The 21,117-nt window shown below is 41.2% G+C and overlaps 1 protein-coding gene across 2 annotated transcripts; it reads left to right on the top strand.

The window, feature by feature from the left end:
• Nucleotides 1–2,847: 2,847 nt before the first annotated feature.
• Nucleotides 2,848–19,827, top strand: ANP32E (acidic nuclear phosphoprotein 32 family member E). 2 transcript variants are annotated; one of them, XM_086718088.1, is made up of 7 exons: nt 2,848–3,256; nt 6,324–6,473; nt 6,948–7,070; nt 8,097–8,262; nt 10,004–10,185; nt 16,172–16,226; nt 17,482–19,827. In XM_086718088.1, exons 1-7 carry the CDS (start codon nt 3,203–3,205, stop codon nt 17,550–17,552), a joined length of 801 nt encoding a protein of 266 aa, XP_086574214.1. In that variant the 5' UTR covers nt 2,848–3,202; the 3' UTR covers nt 17,553–19,827. The 2 variants fall into 2 exon arrangements, with proteins under 2 accessions (XP_086574214.1, XP_086574215.1); XM_086718089.1 differs by lacking the exon at nt 2,848–3,256 and adding an exon at nt 4,266–4,456.
• Nucleotides 19,828–21,117: the final 1,290 nt, after the last annotated feature.

Raw genomic sequence — 21,117 nt, 5'->3', positions numbered from 1 at the left:
CGATCTTTTGCCAGTGCCCTCTCCCATGCACCAAACTCAGGAAGTCACAGGACTCTGTGGGTTTTGAGTTACAGAGCAGGGTGGAGAAGGGTGAAGAGTGGATCTAGAGGGGCAACAGAAGATATTCGGCAGCAGAAGGTGAGTTTAGTTTTTGAACATTAAAGGCATGTTGAGCTAAATAATATCCTGATGTGTACATCTTATTGGTGGATTAGAGGAGTGGTCCCAACCACCCTCTCATTCATTCAATTCCTTGCTCCTTTGCTTTCCTCCACCTTCTGATAACTTAACCTCATTTTTCATCCTGCCATTTAAAATAAACTCTGCCGTATTACTTCAGCTTAAAACGTGTCCTAGTTCATGAGTTTAGCTTTTCTCCTGACCCTATTTTATTTTGTCATCCTTCATTTAGCTCCATATACCCATCTACTAGCCTGGTAATGTTCTTCATCCAACCTCTTCCTGACACCTTTCCTTCTGTGCACCAATCCTCTGGAGACTCTTTCTTCGCCCAGTTTCTTATCCTGGCTTCTTGATTAAGACTAGAAAGAGGTGAGGTAAGGCACATGAGAGATGACAGGTGGATGGGAATTATGGGATGGTGGGGGGGAAGGGAAGGCTCACTTTGGTGGATCCCTGTCTATGCTTACTACAGTGTATTTTCTGAAGCTATTATCCAATGGCAAAACGAATTCATGGCCTTTCCCCACATTGATTATTTCCAACATGCTCTCCCATTCTGTGTTCTGATATAAAAGTCCTACCATTTAACCTCAATAATCATCTCTTCTTTGAAACGCTTTGGCTTCCATATATCGCCTGCCCTCAAATTCAACCTCATTTTTTTTTTAATGTTTATTTTTGAGAGACAGAGAGAGACAAAGCGCAAGTGGGGGAAGAGCAGAGAGAGAGGGTAACACAGAATCCAAAGCAGGCTCCAGACTCTGAGCTGTCAGCACAGAGCCCGACAGGGGGCTCAAACCCACGGACCATGAGATCATGACCTGAGTGGAAGTTGGGGGCTCAACTGACTGAGCCACCCAGGTGCCCCTCAACTCATTCTTTTCTGCCTGTTCCTTAGTTTCTTTGATTATTTTGGTAGACAGTCCCTCTCTCCTTCCCCTCAATCATATTTTGCTCCCCTTTGCCGGATAGCCTTCCTCTTAAATATATTTTCTGTGGGCATCTTATTATTTTTTTCTCATAGTCTCAACTATTATTCATATGTGTATGGCTCCTAGATCTGAATCGCCTTCCCTGAACTCTTTGGGATGCCATTCCAGAGTTCCAAACCCTACTGTGGCTGGTGGGATGAGACCAACCATAGGTCTTCTACTCAAGCTAGTACTAAAATGTACTTTCAGGTTTATTTTTAGCCCTTTTGTTCCACCACTCCTGCCCCCCCCCCCACCCCTTTTAAAACTCTTCCTTTAACTGTTCCTCAATCCATTTGGTTGTTTTCATATCATCCTGGCTTCCTTTAGCCTGTGTGAAAACAAAACAAGCTTAACTAACGCTGAATTGACTGCCCCACGCCCCAAGTCATTGATACCAAAAGCTCTCCCTTTCCCTGTTTTCGTCTTCACAAAATTTCCTTTTCAAGATTTCAAAGGAAACACTTATCGAGAAGATAATCACTATTTTCTTTCCCCTTAAAGTACTTAACATGCAAAATACTAAATATTTACATTTAAAATGTAAGCCTAATTGAGGAGCGGTGTGTCTCTGCGTGGGAGAAGCAGAGGTGGTGGCAAAGTGGTGAGGAGTTTGTTTGAAACCCTTAAAGGTCTCTAACCCGAGAAACTGAAAAAATAACCAACAAGCACTCCGCTGAGAGGAATTGGGACTAATTCATCCACTTTCTTCTCCAAATCATCTGGAATTTCTTTGGGTGTTTATCCTGAGAATGGTGTAAGGGAATGAGAAGGACAACATTTAAGCAAGAACTGAGAAAAGTTAGACTGCTCAAGACAAAATTAAAAAACAAACAAACAAACAAACAAAACTCATCCCGCTGGTTTATACTCGCATTCAGACTTTTAAAGGCACATTTTACCTACAGATATCCATTGAAACCAACCGAGGGGAAATTAGAAAGGAGAGGCATTGGGGTACCATTTCTATGCGAATCGACGTCTGATTTTCATTAGTCCGGCACTGTTTTTCCTTCAAGGACTTAGTGTTTATTACAGCAACAATTACCCCAGTAACAATTCCTTCAGGGTAGTTTTGTTTAAAGGTGCCTAACTTACATACTTCACCCAACGTCTTTCAAAATCGTTCAGTCCTTCAGGGTGGAAGTTAAAATACTATCTTTATCCCGGCTCTGGTTCTGCACCAGAAGACTGTCTCCAGTAGGGCAGTACCATGAAGGCACGCTTTTTAGATCATGTGCACGTTGCGGCGCACCTTGGCTGCAAGGTGCTTTTAAAAGGCCAAGAGCTCGTGCGTGCTGTGTACCAAATTATCAGTCCTGCAACCTGGGCACGTAAGATGCTTTCTCCCTCCCTTTCACACTAAAAACAAAAAAAACCCAAACAAATCCAGCGGGCATCAAAACCGTCGGAACGCTTAGGGAAAGCGCGCCAACCACACAAAGAAAAGGAGGGGGGCTACAGGGATTCAAAATCATTTCCCCAGGACGAACACCCTCCTGGACCTATCGGAGTTAACTGCGCGCTTGGTCGTAGCCAATAGACACAGTACTTCTGGTTCAGGTCCACCCTGAAGACTGACGGACATTTGTGCAGTCCAATGAAACAGTGCGATGCTGAAGACTTGACCAATACATTCGGGAGGTGGGTGGAGTGTAGGCCAGGGGGTTGGCGGTGCCGTGTCATGGAGGCTCAGTCTCAGAGCAGCCATTGAAGGGGAAGGAACTGCGGGTGTGTGTGTGTGTGTGTGTGTGCGTGCGTGTATGTGTGTGTATGTGTGTGTGCGCGCGTGTGTGTGTGTGTGTGCGTGTGAGTGCGCGCGAGTGTGTGGACAAGGAGGTGGGGGCAGTCGAGTTAGAGTCTCAACTCCTTGGACTCCATTTGCTATTCTCTTCTTTCTTCCCCACACCTATCTGGTGGTGGTGGGCGTTTATATTTGCTTTTCTTTTCATTCATTTACAAATCTTTTAAAATTAAGGGTTGGGGGTAGTGGGAAAGGCAGGAAAGGGTAAGGGAAGGGAGTAGCCGCAGAAGAGCAGGAGGAGGACATGGAGATGAAGAAGAGGATTAACCTGGAGTTAAGGAACAGAGCCCCGGAGGAGGTGAGATGACTCAGCCCCCTCCCCTTCCCCACCGGACCTGTATTGGGAAGATCGGCTTTGTAGGGATCCGGGTGGGTGTCTGAGGAGGGGTATTGAGTTAACCCCGTAACCCTGAGGTTACGGTTTGGGGGAAATATTTAATTTTAAGTGTTAAATCATTAAAATCTTCTACTTAAAAATGGCGAAGGTTTAAGTTTCTAGGGGCGTTTTTGTGTGTACCCGGGGGCTTAGCCTCCTTCAGCCCTCTTCGAGTCGGGAGTCCTGTCCTGGTGGGGGCAGGAAGCGGAGTGTTGGGGGCCGCTCCGCCGCCTCGTCCCCTCCTCCTCCTCCTCCTGGGGGCCGGTGGCGTGGGGGCGACCCACCGGTCCCACTTGCCCCCGCTGCAGCCATCGTCGCCTGAGAAGTTAGTCCAACTTTTCTGCAACGCTGCCAACTCTTTTTTTCTTTTTTTCGGGGGATGCCCGCGGCCTCGAGGCCCTTGGGTGTCTGACGTCGCGCCGGGCGCGGGCTGGGGTCTCTGGCGGAGTCCGCGTACCGTCTGCCGCCGGCTGCGCCCACTCCCCCGGGAAGCGGCGCGCGCCGCCCGCCGCCCGCCGCCGGGCGGAATCTGGGTCAGCGGTCGGTTCCGCGGCCGCGGGTAAGTTTTGGGAGTCGTCGCCGAGACCGGAGGTGGGGAGGGCACGCGAGGCGTAATCCCCTCGGTCTCCCCGCGGTGTAATGCTACTCGGCGTGTCGTGTCGTAGTGGCCGTCACTCCGAATTTGATCCCGGGAGAAGGTTTCACAGAACTCAACAAATGGGCCGTAGTAGTTTTGTGCGTTAAAGCTGGGCTCGGCGAAACTAAATGATGCGCTCTTGCTGCCGTCGCCTCAGTTAAAGAGACGGGGTTGGGAGGGGCCACGTGAGGCGGGTCGCGGCCAACTTTTCGGGGGTCGGGCGGGAGGCGTTTCCGCCTCCTGTTTGAAGGCGCTTCCTCGGCTGCACCCAGCCCTCTCCGCCCGGGGCGGAGGTGCCGGGCACGCGGGCGGGGAGGCGACCCCCTGTTCCCTCGAGGAGTCCCCGCCCCGTCTGGGGTTTCCCGTGGGTCGGAGCTGCGGGTCGCGAGAGCGGGGCCCGTGGTCCGTGAGGAACCTCTCACTCCAGAACGCCGAGGAAAGCGTCGAGTCTTGTTAATTGCGGCCCTCTGAAATAAACACGAGAGGTGGAACAAGAGGATACAGTTGTTTTCTGCAGGGGTGGGTGGGGGTGGTGCCTGCGCACACCAGCACAGGGGAGGAGTGGGCTCTGTTCGGTGGGCTCTGGTGGCGTGCAGAATGGGAACCCAAGGTCTTAATGTGTGTGTGTGTATGTGTGTGTGTGTGTGTGTGTGTTTTAAGTCCCTTTTCTCTGAAATTGGCAAAGGGCGGGGAGGAGGAAACAGTCGCTGCTATCACCCCAGAGAGAGATGGGAGTTTTCTAGGGCCTACTCTTTGGGGGCTTCAGGAAAAAAAAAAGCTGCCTTACAGAAGCACACATTTAGTATGCTTTTGTATGTCTTCGTTTGGAAAAGTGAATTTGCTCCTCCATACCCCCCTTTCATTTACTTACCCTGTCCGTAGTAATTTCCTTGCTAGTTTTGGGGAGTGCCGGATGTTGCTTTTTTGCAGTCTCTCCTTCCTCCCCTGTGGTGTAATAACGGTCTCTTGTATTTGTATAGGTCTTTACTGTTTACAAAACCTGTTTGTGTTTGTTTTTTACCTTTCTCCTTGGAGGGACTTGTAAGGTGGATTGTATTGTTCTAGAACCCAAATTAGCAAATGGAGTCCCCTCGGGGGCAGTGAAGTTACTTAAGTGGAAGAACTGGCTTTCTGACACCAAATCTTGTGGCTCTCTCTCCTCCCGCTCAGCTGGACCAGGAGTCAGAAGATTTAGAGTGAGGCTTTGTCATACAAACTGCTGTGTGACCTTAGCCAAGTCATTCTTACCCTTTGGGCCTTGGCTTCCTTACCTCTAAACAGATCATATACCTTCTCTGGTCTCTAAAATAATTGTCAAAGTCATACTCAACTAGAGAACGTGGCATTCCTCGTTGCTAATTTTTAGCCCTGAAAATACCTCAAACATATTTTTGTATTGGGAATAGACTGCCGGAGTCTCCTGTCTCCCCTTTAAGATTAAGTCCTTCCAGGTCCACACAGCAGCAAGTTTTGTTCTACAACTGTGACCTAATAGAGGATGCAGCCCCTCCCCCTCCCCCACTGTGGGAGAAACAAAAATGCTAGGAGGGTGTTACAGAGAAATAACATTTTGTCAAGGATGTATCGTTCTGGGTGATATTGTTAGGCCCCTCTAAAAGCCAACTTTCTCAGCATGAGCTTTCTAACATTTCTTCACGAAGGGTAATAAGGTATTTGGGAGTTATGGTGGCATTTATCAACCAAAGATCAAGGAATTTAAACTGGAAACATGAATAAAATAGTTTCCTTTCTTCTCCCTTATGCTTTAGGGCAGCTCCCTGGAATCCTTTACCAGTAGCCCAGGCATCACCTCACTGTAAAGTATATGCTCTCATGTTGACAGTCCTTCTCATCAGGGGCAGAAGCAAGTTTCACATGGGACCTTTTTCAAAGTTTTTTTCCCCTGCATCAGTGATTTCAACAGGCATTGAACTAATTGGTCTAAGTTTAAATTTAAAAGGTTAACTTATAATGATGACTTTAGATTGTATTTCAGGTTTTGGTGGGGGAGGAGAGAATGAAAAGGATCTGGGTAAGGGGATTGATGTGTGTATTCTTTTTTTAAAGTTTATTTATTTTGTGAGAGAGAAAGCAGGAGTGGGGGTGAGGCAGTGAGAGAAGAAGAGAGAGAATCCCAAGCAGGCTCTGAGCTGTCAGCACAGAGCCCAAGGTGGGGCTCAAACCCACAAACCACGAGATCATGACCTGAGCCAAAGTCTGATGCTTAACTGACTGAGCCACCCAGGCGCCCCAGGACTGATGGTTTTATCTTCATGTTTCCAGTGTGTCAAGACTCAGATCTTTTGCTAAACAGATTGCAAAGTAAAGACTCATTCATTTTCTGTCTTACAGGTGACAGAATTAGTCCTCGATAATTGCCTATGTGTCAATGGGGAAATTGAGGGCCTGAATGATACTTTTAAAAAACTAGAGTTTCTGAGTATGGCTAATGTGGAACTAAGTTCACTGGCCCGGCTGCCCAGCTTAAATAAACTTCGAAAGGTAAGTTGGCATTAAGCTTGAAATCATCATAATTTTGAGGCCCAGGTTTTGGCCAAGTGAAACAACCATTCTGCCTTCTAATTAGAAGTTTCCAAACTTCTACAGATAAGAAAAAGGGTTATGTAAGATTTTGGAATCAGCTCTATTAATGCTTTTAGAAATTTACATTTAATAATGAAATTTCTTTATGACATGAATTTGGATTTAGTATCTACCAAATAGTTTTCTCTGAAACATAAAGATCCAACTATAACACGACTGGAGCCAAACTAGGGTTATAAGCTTACTCTGTAGGGGTTCTAATATATTATTTGGCATTTGTAGGTGGGAATTTGGAAATTAATAATTTGTGACAGTTTCTTGAAGCTAGAGAGAATGGCAATTGTTTTTCTTCTTCACATGGATATGTTTTGAAAATCTGATCTGCCCTAAGCCTTCACCATGGTTTGTTTTCTCTCCATGTTGAATATTTAGTTGGAACTCAGTGACAATATAATTTCGGGAGGCTTGGAAGTCCTGGCAGAGAAATGTCCAAATCTTACCTACCTCAATCTGAGTGGAAACAAAATCAAAGATCTCAGTACAGTAGAAGCTCTGGTAAGTGGAAAGTCTCTGGACTTTCTCTTTTTTGGTTGATTTTCTGAGATTTGCTTCTGTTTTATTGATTTATATTTCATTATTGATTTATATTTCACTCTTTGAAACTTCTGAATTTCTTACATGTTTTGATCTAGATGGTTACTGCTTTTACTTCTTTTAAAGATTTTTTTAAATGTTTATTCATTTTTGAGAGAGAGAGAGAGAGGGAGACCAAGCACGAGTGGGGGAGGGACAGAGAACGAGGGAGACACAGACTCTGAAGCAGGCTCCAGGTTCTGAGTTGTCAGCACAGAGCCCTGTGTGGGGCCTGAACCCACGAACCTTGAGATCATGACCTGAGCTGAAGTTGGATGCTTAACTGACTGAGCCACTCAGGGGCCCCTGCTGCTCTGATTTAAAGAAAAGCTTGGGAGGAGGTAAAAATTGTTGACAATAAGCTTGACTAGATGTAAGCTAACCACAATGTTGTTATTGTCTATTTATGCACATATTTTGTCAACAGAATCTATTAAGTGGCTACCATAGTAAGGCACTAATCAGGTGCTGCAGTTACAGTGGTGAACAGAATAAAGCCCCTTCCCTCGTGATACTTGCATCCTGGGGCCTCATTAAGAGAATTGATACAATAACCCTTCATTATAAAATGCGAAAGATCAAAAATCATTCTGATTTCAAATATGTGTTTTCTGGTTCATGAATTACAAAGAAGTAATATAGTATTTATTTATTTATTTATTTATTTTTTTTTTTTTAATTTTTTTTTTCAACTTTTATTTATTTTTGGGACAGAGAGAGACAGAGCATGAACGGGGGAGGGGCAGAGAGAGAGGGAGACACAGAATCGGAAACAGGCTCCAGGCTCCGAGCCATCAGCCCAGAGCCTGACGCGGGGCTCGAACCCACGGACCGCGAGATCGTGACCTGGCTGAAGTCGGACGCTTTAACCGACTGCGCCACCCAGGCGCCCCAGTAATATAGTATTTAAAATCTTGAAACGTAAGCTTTAACTTTTTACTTTTCCAGCAAAATCTTAAAAATTTGAAAAGCCTTGACTTGTTTAACTGTGAGATCACAAACCTGGAGGATTACAGAGAAAGTATTTTTGAACTGCTGCAGCAAATCACTTACCTAGATGGATTTGACCAGGATGATAACGAGGCACCGGACTCAGAAGAAGAGGACGATGAGGGTAATCATTCTTAATGCCTATAAATACAGCCTCCAGTCTAGCCGTGCAATTTAGATTGGGTCTGGATATTTAGGTGTTGGGGGGAAAAAAAGAGATTAGTAAGAAGAAAAATTTAAAAACCCAAAGCCCTAATCCTGTGTTTCTTCTTTAAGATTTCTGGTAGCTTGGGGAATTTAATGATTATTGTAGTACCAAGCTCCATGAAAATTTTATATCTGTATAAACTGTGTAACCACCACCTAGTAAAAGTGGTAACTTTTAAAATAGTACCTTTTTTTTTTTTTTTAAAAAGGAACCATTCCTTGCGTGTTATCCATAATAGCCAAGAAATGGAAACAATCCAAATGGCCTATCAACTGATGGATAAACAAAATGTGATATGTCCATACAATGAAATATTATGCTGTCATAAGAATGAATGAGGCACTGATAAATGCTGTACCTTTGAGAACATTCTGTGAAGTGAAAAAAGCCAGACACAAAAGGCCACATTTTGTATGACTTCATTTGTATGGCATGTCCAGAATAGGCATATTCATAGAAGGTGGAGTAGTGGTCACCAGGGCTGGGGGAGAGGAGATTGGGGAGTGACTGTAAATGTGTATGGGTTTTTTTGAGGGGGGTGATGAAAATGTTCTGAAATTAGATACTGAATATACATGTTTGGATAAATGGGTGACTAACAGATGATGGAATGGATCTTGTTAGTTATAGAATACTGTTTATTATTCTTGGTTGAAAAGTTTTTTTTTTTTTTTTAAGTTTATTTATTTTGAGAGAGAGTGCATCAGAGAGCGCAAGTGGGGGAGGGGCAGAGAGAATCCGGAGCAGGCTTTGTGCTGTCAGCCGCAGAGCACAGCCCGGGGCTCCCCTTCTCATGAACCTTGAGATCATGACCTGCTCAAATAAAAGACCCCATAAAAGTTTTTTACTGTAACGGGGTGCCTGGGTGGCTCAGTTGGTTAAGCGTCTGGCTTTGACTCAGGTCATGATCTCGAGGTTCCTGGGTTTGAGTTCCACATCAGGCTCTCTGCTGTCAGCAGGGAGCTTGCTTGGGATCCTTTGTCCCCCACCTCCACACCCCTCCCCCACTTGCACTCCCTCTCTCTCAAAAATAAATATTTAAAAAAAAAGTTTTTTACTTTAAAAAGAAATTTGAAGGATAAACAATGTTAGAAAATGATGGAATGGAATGATAGATAAAAGAGCTTTGAAGTGTCCACAAAATAAAATAAAGTTTAGTGCATGTAACATTTCATTTTTTATTTATTAAAGAATTTTTTTTTAATGTTTACTTATTTTTGAGAGAGAGAAACAGAGTGAGAGTGGGGAAGGGATAGAGAGACAAGGAGACACAGCATCCGAAGGAGGCTCCAAAGCTCTGAGCTGTCAGCACAGAGTCCAACGTGGGGCTCCAACTCACAAACTGCGAGATCATGACCTGAGCTGAAGTGGGACGCTTAATGGACTGAGCCCCCCAGGCGCCCCTAGTGCATGCAACGTTTTGATGACAATCTATATGTTGGAAACAGTTCAGTATTTAGAAGCCATGTTTCTCAAATAGTAAAGGAGGATGTTACAAAAGGGAAGTCTTAAAAAAAAGAAAATCACCCTGGGATACTTTCCACCCACCCGTTGGCTTAAGAGTTTGAGGTGATTGGGACAAGGGAAAATAGGATCGACATACTAGCAAGAAACATTTTTCCCAGCCATTTGTTCATCTTTCAAAATATTTTTAAAGACGGAGATGAAGATGACGAAGACGAAGAGGAAGATGAAGCTGGTCCACCAGAAGGCTATGAGGAGGAGGACGAGGACGAGGAGGAGGAAGAAGAGGAGGAGGAGGAGGAGGAGGCAGGCTCAGAACTGGGAGAGGGAGAAGAGGAAGTGGGCCTCTCCTACTTAATGAAAGAAGAAATCCAGGTGAATAGGCACTTTTTACCTGCACTGAAAGCCATTTAGACCTAAGGTCAAGTCCTAAAGTAGGAAGTTGAGTGGAAAGCTGAAAGCTGTTCCTGACTTGTGGGTCTGCATGTATCTGTCTGCCTGTCCTTTTTCCCACTGTCCGTCAGCTCACAGTGTATCCAGATAATCGCAAACCCCCATTAATTTTACCACCCAGCTATTGTTCAAAACCGCTCAGCCCTCAGTGGTGTGGGACGGCGGAGAACATTTTACAAAAGTTTCTGAGCCTCAGCTTCTGCATTTATAAAACGGAGATTATACCAACCTCTTAGGATTATTTTAAGGAACTGACAGGATAATACACTTAAAGTATCTAGTCCCCGGCACATCGTAGGCACTCAAGAAGACTTTCCTTTCCCCTAATTATGTCTTGCTAATGGTTTTGTAGTAGCTTTCCAAATGGTCTCTTTGAATACAGTGTCACCACAAAGGTGTATCATCCACAGTATGTGCTTGGGTACTCTGAATGCAAATGAGATCATGTCACCAGGCTGCATGAATCACTTTGTTTCCCTGTTGCCACCAAGACATACAAGGCCCATCATTATAAGCCCCTGCTTCCTCCTCTAGCCTCTTCTCCCTCAGTACCAAATTAAATTGTCACACCGAGCTATTTCTTGCCTTTCTGACTGTAGCTACATTGTGTATTCTATCTGTAGTGACTTTCTACCCATGCTCTCTGGTGAACTTTATTTTCTGTTCTTACTGAGGTAAACATAAGTATAGTAAAGCTTGTAAAGTACACTGATTTTATGTACAAGTCCATGACCAAGCCACTTATGTATATATACTCCTGTGACTACTATGCAAATCATGCATTGCAGACTCTTTAAAAACTGTTTTGGAGTTGCTTCATTATTGAAGCTTTCTGTAAATTTTCATAGATAACTACTCCTTCCTGTGTTACCTTTGAACCTTGATTAGGCTTTATTGCCTATAGACACTTTTGTAAAAACTTGTTTATTTGGCCACTTTCTACTTGAGGGTGAGCTCCTTGAGGGAAGGGCCATTTATCTTTGTATCTCAGCATCTAGTGCGTTGACAGGAACATAGTAAGCTCATAGAAAACGTCAGTTGACTTGAACAAATGATCTTCAGCCCCTGGGAATTATTATTTTCTCCTAATGTTGTTAAATTATTATTTTATGTTAATAATTCAAAGTTTTTTATTATTAAAAATAATATCTCTTGATTTAGACCAGGAATTGTTAGCATTATTTGTTTTCCTAATGACCTTTACATTGGTTAGATAGGTGATATCACTGATGATAATTTTTCTCCGATATAATTCTATTATTTATTTATTTATTTATAAGGAGGGGGAGGAGTGTAGAGAGGGAGAGAGAGAATCTCAAGTAGACTCTGTACTACCCACTCAGAGTCTGTCCTGGGGCTTGATTTCATGAACCATGAGATCACAACCTGAGCCAAAATCAAAAGTCAGATGCGTAACCGATTGAGCCATCCAGACACCCCTAGTATTAAGTAGTTTAAAACCTTAAAAAGTTTTTTTTAATGTTTATTTATTTATTTATTCATTTTTTCCCCCAAAATTTTTAACGTTTATTTATTTTTGGGGGGGGGGGTGGAGGCGCAGAGAAAGGGAGACGCAGAATGCGAAGCAGGCTCTAGTCTGTGAGCTGTCAGCACAGAGCCTGATGTGGGGCTTAAACTCCCGAACCGGGAGATCATGACCTGAGCCAAAGTCGGATGCTTAACCAACTTGAGCCACCCAGTCACCCCATAATGTTTATTTATTTTTGAGATGGAGACAGGGGCAAGCAGAGGAGGGGAAGAGAGAGGGAGACACAGATTCTGAAGCATATTCTAGGATTCACGCTGTCAGCACAGAGCCTGATGAGGGGCTTGAACTCACAAACTGCGAGATCATGACCTGAGCTGAAGTCGGATGCTCAACTGACTGAGCCATCCAGGCACCTGCCCCTAAAAATGACTTTCAACTGGGGCGCCTTGGCGGCTTAGTGTGTTAAGCGTCTGAGTCTTGGTTTTGGCTCAAGTCATAATCTTGTGGTTCGTGAGTTTAAGCCCTCTGTCGGGCTCTGGTGGCGTGGAGCCACGCACTGTCTCCCAAAAGAAATAAACATTAAAATGATTTTCAACTGACTGCTGATGTTTGTGTTTATCATTCCACTGAATATTGGGAAATGTTAAAAGTGACACAGTCCAGTATAGAGCAAAAATCTGAGGTAATTCCCACGATGTTAAGTCAGTGTAGTACCTGCATGGTTTGAGTAATATTTTTATTTCATCTGCTCTTTAGAGGTAAGGAATTAATATGGATAAAGAAGGTCTTGATGTATCTGTAGGACATTTCGTTAAAAATGGGGATGGGGGCTGTAGAAGAATTGGGAATTGTGGTGCCCCTGTACTGTCATAGTACAATGAGGAAACATGTTATTTCCCATTAATTGGGAAAAGATCATGGTTTCTACTGAACAAGTCACTGATGAAAGCTGAGTCTTTATTGAGGGGTATCATCTAATAGATGACATTAAAAACTAAAGGCTTAGATGATAGCTATACTTGTGGTGAGTGTAACATAAGATATAGACTTGCTGAATCACCATGTTGTACACCTGAAACTAATGTAACATGGTGTGTCAAGTCTACTTCAGTTTAAAAAAAGGCTTAGAGATGCCTGGGTGGCTCAGTTGGTTAAGCGTCTGACTCTTGATTTTGGCTCAGGTCATGATCTCACAAGGTTAGTGAGATTGAGCCCCACGCTGGGCTCTGTGCTGACAGCGCAGCACCTGCTTGGGATTCTCTCTCTCTCCTCTCTCTGCCCCTCCCCTGCTCCCTTTCTCTCTCTCTCAATAAACATTAAAAAAATAATAAAAAATAAAAAAGGCTTAAAAACATGAATCAACTTTTTAAAGTTTATTTATTTATTTTTGAGGGAGAGAGAGAAAGAAAGAGAATCCCAAGCAGGCTCTGCACTGACAGCATGGAGCCTGATGTGGGGTTCGAACTCACAAACTGTGAGATCATGACCTGAGCCAAAATCGAGAATCAGATACTTGGCACATCTGGGTGGCTCAGTTGGTTTAGCACCCAGCTTCAGCTCAGGTCATGATCTCACAGTTGGTGGGTTCCAGCCCCTGCTGGGCTCTGTGCTGACAGCTCAGAGCCTGGAGCCTGCTTGGGATCCTGTCTCCCTCGCTCTCTGCCCCTCCCCCACTCACACTCTGTCTCTGAAAAATAAATAAAATGTTAATTAAAAAAAAAAAAAAGGTCAGATACTTAACTGACTGAGCCACTCCATGAATCAATTAGTTGAACCATATTTTGTTTAAAGCAAAATCCAGAGAAGTAATTAGCTTTTGAGACTTGGGCTTTTCTAAATTAAGGAATAAATGTGATTAGTGTCTCCACTGTTTTTTAAAAAATTGCAAATATTTAAATATCCTCACTTATCATTTGCAGATAGGAGATGTTTAAAATGTGTCCCTTGTTTTTCTTTCTTTTTATTTCTTTCCCTTTCCTTCCTCTTCCTGTCCCCTCTCTCCTCTACCCTTCTCTCTTCCTTTCTTTTCCTCTTTAGTTTAAGGCTTTAGGTTCTCCTGATTTTTACTGTGGTTCCTTTTTATACTATTGGCTACCCCATCTATTTCTTCTGCTCCTTGTAGCTTGATGATGTTCTGGTATAGAATGCTTTTCAGTATTTGAATTAATTGTATAAGACTGATTTCTGATATGAGTGTTGTGCAGTTGAGTTTCTCAGGGGATCCTAGCTACGTGCTGGGAAATTAAGTTCTGTTTAGTATTTCTAGACACAGATGGGGCTATGGATACTGTGAAAGGGATGGGTTGTACAAATTTTCCTTCAATACCCAGCAATTCTTGACATTTTCCAATTAAAGTGTTTCTTTTATGTTTATTTTTGAAAGAGATAAAGAGTGAGTGGGAGAGGGGCAGAAAGAGAGGGAGACACAGAATCCAAAGCAGGCTCTGCACTGTTAGCACAGAGCCTGATATGGGGCTCGAGTCCACGAACCATGAAATTATAAACTCAGCTGAAGTCAGACACTTAACCGATGGAGCCACCCACGTGCCCTGCCAGTTAAAATATTTTTAAGGAGCAGTAAACTTTTGTGGGGTTGGAGGGGAGACCCTAGATTGGTGTCATTTTTTTCAAACATATAGTAGAACTCAACTATTTGGCAGTAAGTGTAAAAGGCCTCTGAATAGCCAACATAAAGTAACCAAAGACATTTTCTTTGTAGGACAGTGTTTCAGCTGTTATTCTAAACCTATTTTCTCTTTTATATTCAAATCTCTAATAAGCTTATTGATCTATTTTCTGAATCCATAGCAGATTAAAATTGAAGTAGTAACCTACTGTAAAAGAGAAGGCACGAAAACTAGGAAAAGGTACAATTAAAAGTAGAGGTGAGGGTCATTTTTAAAAGGAGAAAACCATCCTACATATATTAATAGGCTCTGAGGGAATAGCATACACTAATGAGTATAATGTTCATGGTCAAAATGATGACTGATTATGCAAGGGAAAGGTTTGTTAGCATAAAATGGTAGTGCACTTTAGAGATTTGTATCCCAATTGGTTAAAGTAAAAAAAAAAAAAAAAGTTATGATGTTTCAAGGCTATGTTTACATCTTAGCTATCCTGAACAGCTCTTTCACAAGAGTTGTAGATCAAGTTTTGTGACTTTTTTGTGTGATTTTTTTTGCTGTTTTGATGTGTAGATTTTTAGATATAGAAGGAACTTGTAGATCTTTCTAGATGAATACTTTCTTTTATTGATTAGGAAACTGAGGTCCAGGGGCACCTAGGCGGCTTAGTCGGTTAAGTGTCCAACTTCGGCTCAGATCATGAAGTCACTGTTTGTGAGTTCGAGTCCCACGTCGGGCTCTGTGCTGACAGCTCAGAGCCTGGAGTCTGCTTCAGATTCTGTGTCTCCTTCTGTCTGCCCCTCCCCGACTCATGCTCTGTCTCTTTCAAAAATAAACATTAAAAAAAAAAAAAAAAGGAAAACTGAGGTCTAGAGAGATTAAGTGACATATTTAGTGCATATTACTATGTTGGGGCAAGAATTCAGGTAATTACTTTCTCACTCTATAAAATAGAAGACCTTTCTTTGAAATAGTCTAAAGGTACTCTGTCCATTATAGTAGCCACTGGACATATTTCGTTATTTAAATTAAAATAAAATGAAAAATTTAGTTCCTTGTTTGTACTGGTCACATTTTTTTTTTTTATTTTTATTTACTTCATTTATTTTTTAAGATTTTTTTTAGTTTTAAGTAATCTCTACAGCCAACATGGGGCTCGAACTCACAACTGCAAGATCAAGAGTTGCACACTTTGGGGCGCCTGGGTGGCTCAGTCAGTTAGGCGTCCAACTCTTGATTTCGGCTCAGGTCACGATCTCTCACGGTTTGTGGGTTTGAGTCCCACATTGGGCTCCATGCTGACAGTGCAGAGCCTGCTTGGGATTCTCTCTCCCCCTCTCTCCATCCCTATCCCACTTGCACACACACACACACACACACACACACACACACACACACTCTCTCTCTCTCTCTCTCTCCCCCCCCCGCCCCTCTCCCTCTCTCTCTCTCTCAATGGATAAATAAACTTAAAAAAAAAAAAGTTGCATGTTCTGCTGACTGAGCCAGCCAGGCACCCCTGTGGCTCAGTAGCCACATGTGGACAGCATAGATACAGAACATTTCCATTGTTGCAGAAAGTTCTTTTGAACAGTGCTGGTCCAAAACATAAATTACTTTCATACAGAATCTAGATTTAGTTGGGTTCCTAGAAAACACCTATGTAAGTTAGGCACAGGTTGTCAGAATGTAGAATGACCATAGTTTTTTGCTCTTGTTGGAATGTATTATTACCAAACAGTGAAAAATATGTGTCATGGCTTTTTATTCTCCAATCGAATATTTGATTTTCAAGGATGAAGAAGATGATGATGACTATGTTGAAGAAGGGGAAGAAGAGGAAGAAGATGGTGAGTTACATTAGCCATTAAAGAAATCCTAACATTCAAGTTACAGCTATTATTCATATATACTTTAACAAATGAGTCTATAATTCAAATTGTAATTGATTTTGGTAACATAGAGCACCTTGAGAAGTATGAAACCTTTTTCTTTTAAAATTGATTTAAGTAATCTCTACACTCAACGTGGGGCTCGAACTCATGACCTTGGTTGGGATCAAGAGTCTTATGCTCCTTGTAATAAGCCAGCCAGGCACCCCTAAAACCTTTTTAAAAGAGTAATGTTCTCAGGGCATTCAATAATTTCATTAAAAAACAAACAAAAAACCAGCCTCTAACATTTATTTTTATTAAAAAAAATTTTTTTTTAAACGTTTATTTTTGAGAGACAGAGAGAGACAGAGCACGAGCAGGGGAAGAGCAGAGAGGGAGACAGAGAATCCCAAAGCAGGCTCCAGGCTCAGCTGTCAGCACAGAGCCCTATGCGGGGCTAGAACCCACGAACTGTGAGATCATGACCTGAGCCAAAGTCGGACACTTAACCGACTGAGCCACCCAGGCACCACTCTAACATTTATTTTTAAAATGGTATGAAGAGATCATGGAACCTTGAGCCTTAATTTATTACTTTCTTAGGTCTTTCATTTTGAAGAGGGTGAAGCCTTATCTCTCAAGAGAAGAGCAGTGGAATTCTCAAATAATGCTCTCTAGTCCTCTTTACCTAGGTCTTTCAAAATAAATTTAAAAATTCGCTAATAATTCTTGTAATGACAAGCCCCTAGTTTCTTGATCTGTACTTCATGATTTGGCCACAAGGGTGCACAGCAAGCTGTCATTATTTATGGATTTCTGTCTATTAAGCCTTTATAATACACTAAAATTGAAAAATTTTAAGAGGAAACTTAAACCTATAATTAAAAAAAAATTTTTTTTAATGTTTATTTCTTTTTGAGAGAGAGAGACAGAGCATGAACAGGGGACAAGCAGAGAGATAGGGAGACGCTGAATCCAAAGCAGGCTCCAGGCCCCAGGCTCTGAGCTGTCAGCACAGAGCCCTTTGCAGGGCTCGAACCCACTAACCATGAGATCATGACCTGAGCTGAAGTCGGATGCTTAACCAACTGAGCCACCCAGGCGCCCCAAACCTGTAATTTTTTTTATGCCATTAAGTTTTCACTAAGATAGATTCAAAACTTTGTAATTTAACAGGTACTCATTTGTTAAAATTGAGTACTTTACAATTTTTCTTTCACTCTTCCTTCAGAAGAAGAAGGTCTTCGAGGGGAAAAAAGGAAACGAGATGCTGAAGACGATGGAGATGAAGAAGACGACTAGATCATTCTAAGACTAGATTCCCTAAAGTTCCTGGGTGTGCAATAGAGTGATCACATCTTCTTTGTTTCTTCATGTACCATAGTGAACCCTACGGAAAATAACCTGTAACTTTTTATAGGAAAAGTGTGGTTTTACTATTTTTGCCTTATCATTCCAAATAAGATTTACTAGTCTGTTAATGATCATACTATATGTAGAGAAAACATTTTCATTGACCCCGTTGTGAAATTCCCTAGCAATTTATTTAGAATCTTCATTTTTCTCATTCAAGCTCATTGTATTAGTTATTTTTAGCCCATAATTAAAACATGATCACTTTTACACAGGCGCAGTTTGGTGCATTTCATTCATAAGGTTTTAAAGTTATTTATAGTTAACGGAAATCACGATCAGCTGGAATATGAAATGAAGTCTCTTGAATGAGAAGTTGGTTATTTTTTTAGAGGTGACCCAGAGATCTTTAGTTTGAAGGCAATGACTTTTTTTTTTTTTTTTTTTTTTTGGCTAAGGGTATTTGGATGCTTTTTTGTCACTTGAGTAGCTTGGAAAGTAGGAGCAGAATAGTAAAGGTTCTACTCAACAATATAGTTCATAGCTTTTGTGGAGGCTTCTGAAAACTTAAAGTCAGGTGACTAATACGATTTTCTTTTTGAAGTTCAGAGAGATGTGTTCAGAGACATGCAGGTGAGCCCTTTCTTTTTCAGGCTGAAGATTACAACATACTAGTAGGTTGGTTATTTTGTTTTTAAATGTGCATTCTTTATTTTCCTCCCAGCAATTCCTTTATAATCACTTTCATTTCTTTTTTCACTCCTCTCCCTCTATCTCAAAAAAAAGTTGGGAAACTCATGTGATACCCAGGAAAACTTTTAGTCTTTTATACCTCAACCACCTTTTCAGACTGTCTCAGTTTTAAACAAGCTAAGTGAAAGAAATTGAGTATTTTCTGAGATACGAATATTATTACCAGTACATTTGTATGCAACAGATTCTGCTTACTGTAAATCATTTTTGATTGACAAGATGTACAGACCGTATTATTAGGATGCAGAAAGAAAAGTAGAGGAGGCTTTCAGAAGCAGAATTAATATTCCTCAAAAGTCAGAACTATTGCCTGTTGATAATTAATGAGACATTCAAGTCAAATTTTCAAGTTAGCTTCCCAAACGATTTAGATACCACACTGCAAAGTATTTCTAATTTTTCTGAGTAGAACCTTTCATTATTCTTATAGTTTTAAGGTATTACCAGATATAGCTTTTAATTGGAATATACTGGGCAGTTGGAAACATATTTGAAACTAAATCAGTATTCAAGATTAAGATTTATTTTCAAGTGGATGTCCATTAAAAATCGAAAATATTTCAGGACAAATGTGTGTTTCTATATATGGCTACTAAATATAATAACAATAGAAAAGTACATCCCCTTTTTGTTGTGGAGGCTCCACGGTCAAGGCAATTGCTTTTGAAATTCTTGGCTATCTAAATGTTTTTCTGCTTTGTTTTGGATATCTGTAAGTTTTTGTAAAGTTAGCATTCAGCAAATTAATTGAAGTTACTGGGACACATTTAAATTACTGAGTAAAGAACTTCTTTTTTAGTTTCAAATGTATGACTTTGGGTTTTAGAGTAAAAACTACGAAGTTATTTGTGGGTAAACTAAAAACGTTGCACAAGTGACTGAAATAAAACTCTTGGAATAAGTTTTGAGGGGGGGATTGGAATCTCCAAAAGGCTAACATTTTACTCCTTTTTACATTTGAAATGCCCTGTTGTAGTCCCTAAGAATTCTCATCACAGAGTATATGCCAGACTATAAAATACTTATTTTTAAAATGAAATCTATATACTGACTTTATCAATCGTCTTGTTGTGCAATCAAAATTAGAGTTCTTTGGTTTGAAAACAACATTTAGAGCCTCCAAATGACTTTTTTAAGACTTATTTAGCTTTGCGGGTGGTATTTTCATGCAAATAAGTAAGGGTGGGTTTTATATTTTGTAGAAGTTTTTGGTCCTATTTTAATGCTCTTTGTATGGCAGTATGTATATAGTGTGTTAAATTCCTCAAAACTGTCCTTAAAAAACTTTGAAGTTAATACTTTTGTGCAACTGTGTTTTGAATAAAGCCATGACAGTGTTAAAAACAAAAAAATGCAGCACTCCTGATTATTTTGTTTCTGACTGTTCCCTGTTTTTTTTTCTTCTGTGACTGCTGTAACTTAAAAGTTTTTGAAATTGAATTGCTTCAAATAAATGGAAGATTTGTTAATAGTTTCAGTGTATGACATTCACTTTTTGAACCCTCCATTGGGGCTTTGAATGTCTTTTTAAAAACAGAAACAGCCCGAAAGTTCTCAAACACTTGGATGTCATGTGAGACATTACAATTTGATAGTTTAACTCATCATCTGCCTTATTTATTCACTTTTGTCCAAGAAGCAGAAAAAATTCTGGGTTCCTTTAACTTTCCTTTTGGAGTTGCAAATTGAGCCAGTACGTTTTGTATTTTGATTTGAAGTCATAACTTTGTTTCCGACAGTTGATGTAACCTATCCATAGTTAACTAACGTTATTATAAACCTGTCATACACCAGTAGTTTTTAAAAATGAATCCAAAGTCTTCATTTATACTGTATAGTGTTTATTTTCAGAATCCTTAAGATAATATGATACAAACCTAATTCGTGTTTACCTTGAGTAAATCAAACCTGAACCAATATTTTTTTCTGCTCTCTGGGTTATCCAGTGAGAAGTGATTTTTAACATGTTTCATTTGTAGACAGCTTTGGCATGTGTCTATTTATAAAGTCAAGGCACAAGCATGTGAAGTAATGTTTTTGTGATTACTTAAAGTTTAATATTGGAAAAGTATTTTAATTACGGAACTCTGCTCCCTGAGAGGTGGAAAATATTGGAGTGTGTCTCAACTACAGAAACTGTTTATTGAAATTGTGTGTGTGTTGTACCTCTTTAAAAAATTCGGGGGTGCCTGGGTGGCTCAGTTAAATGCATAACTTTTGATTTTGGCTCAGGTCATTATTTCCTGGTTCGTGGGATCGAACCCCGCATGGGATTCTCTCTCTCCCGCTCTCTCTGCCCCTCCCCCACTTGTGCGCGAGCGCGCACACGCGCGCGCGCTCTCTCTCTCTCTCAAAATAAGTAAACTTAAAAAAAAATTCAAAACGTTTTACCCCTTGGTTAAATAAAATGGTATAACTACACTAAAAGTTTTTGATTAAGGTATTAGGTAATGAAACAATTCTGTGTGACATGGTGATTCAAAACACAAGTATTGTTTATTCCTTCTATATTTTAAAGAGAGGCTTTGTAACAAGGGACATTCTCCCAGTTGCTGAAAATTTCGCCTCTGTTCCTCCTACTAGCAATGATACTCTGCAGCTGGTGCTTAATAATAGCATTCTACTACTGCATTCCTTTTTCATGTACTAATGAGCCTAAGATTTGAAAACAAGGCTTGGGTAATTGGCCCGAGGCAGCTACTTGTGTTAATCTGTTGATCAGCCCTAACTTGAAGGAGAACAGGTTATACCACAAAATGGA

Source organism: Puma concolor, chromosome C1 (assembly GCF_028749965.1).
Source record: "Puma concolor isolate L17-30 chromosome C1, mPumCon1.1.hap2, whole genome shotgun sequence".
Lineage (NCBI taxonomy): Eukaryota > Metazoa > Chordata > Mammalia > Carnivora > Felidae > Puma > Puma concolor.
This window is presented reverse-complemented; position numbering and strand designations above follow the sequence as displayed.

What these genes read in the sequence shown, in the direction of transcription:
- ANP32E (XM_086718088.1), top strand. Translation starts at nt 3,203, where the DNA reads ATGGAGATGAAGAAGAGGATTAACCTGGAGTTAAGGAACAGAGCCCCG. An exon ending in GGAACAGAGCCCCGGAGGAG is followed by an intron (nt 3,257 to 6,323) that starts GTGAGATGACTC and finishes TCTGTCTTACAG; the next exon opens with GTGACAGAATTAGTCCTCGA. An exon ending in TCAGTACAGTAGAAGCTCTG is followed by an intron (nt 7,071 to 8,096) that starts GTAAGTGGAAAG and finishes TTACTTTTCCAG; the next exon opens with CAAAATCTTAAAAATTTGAA.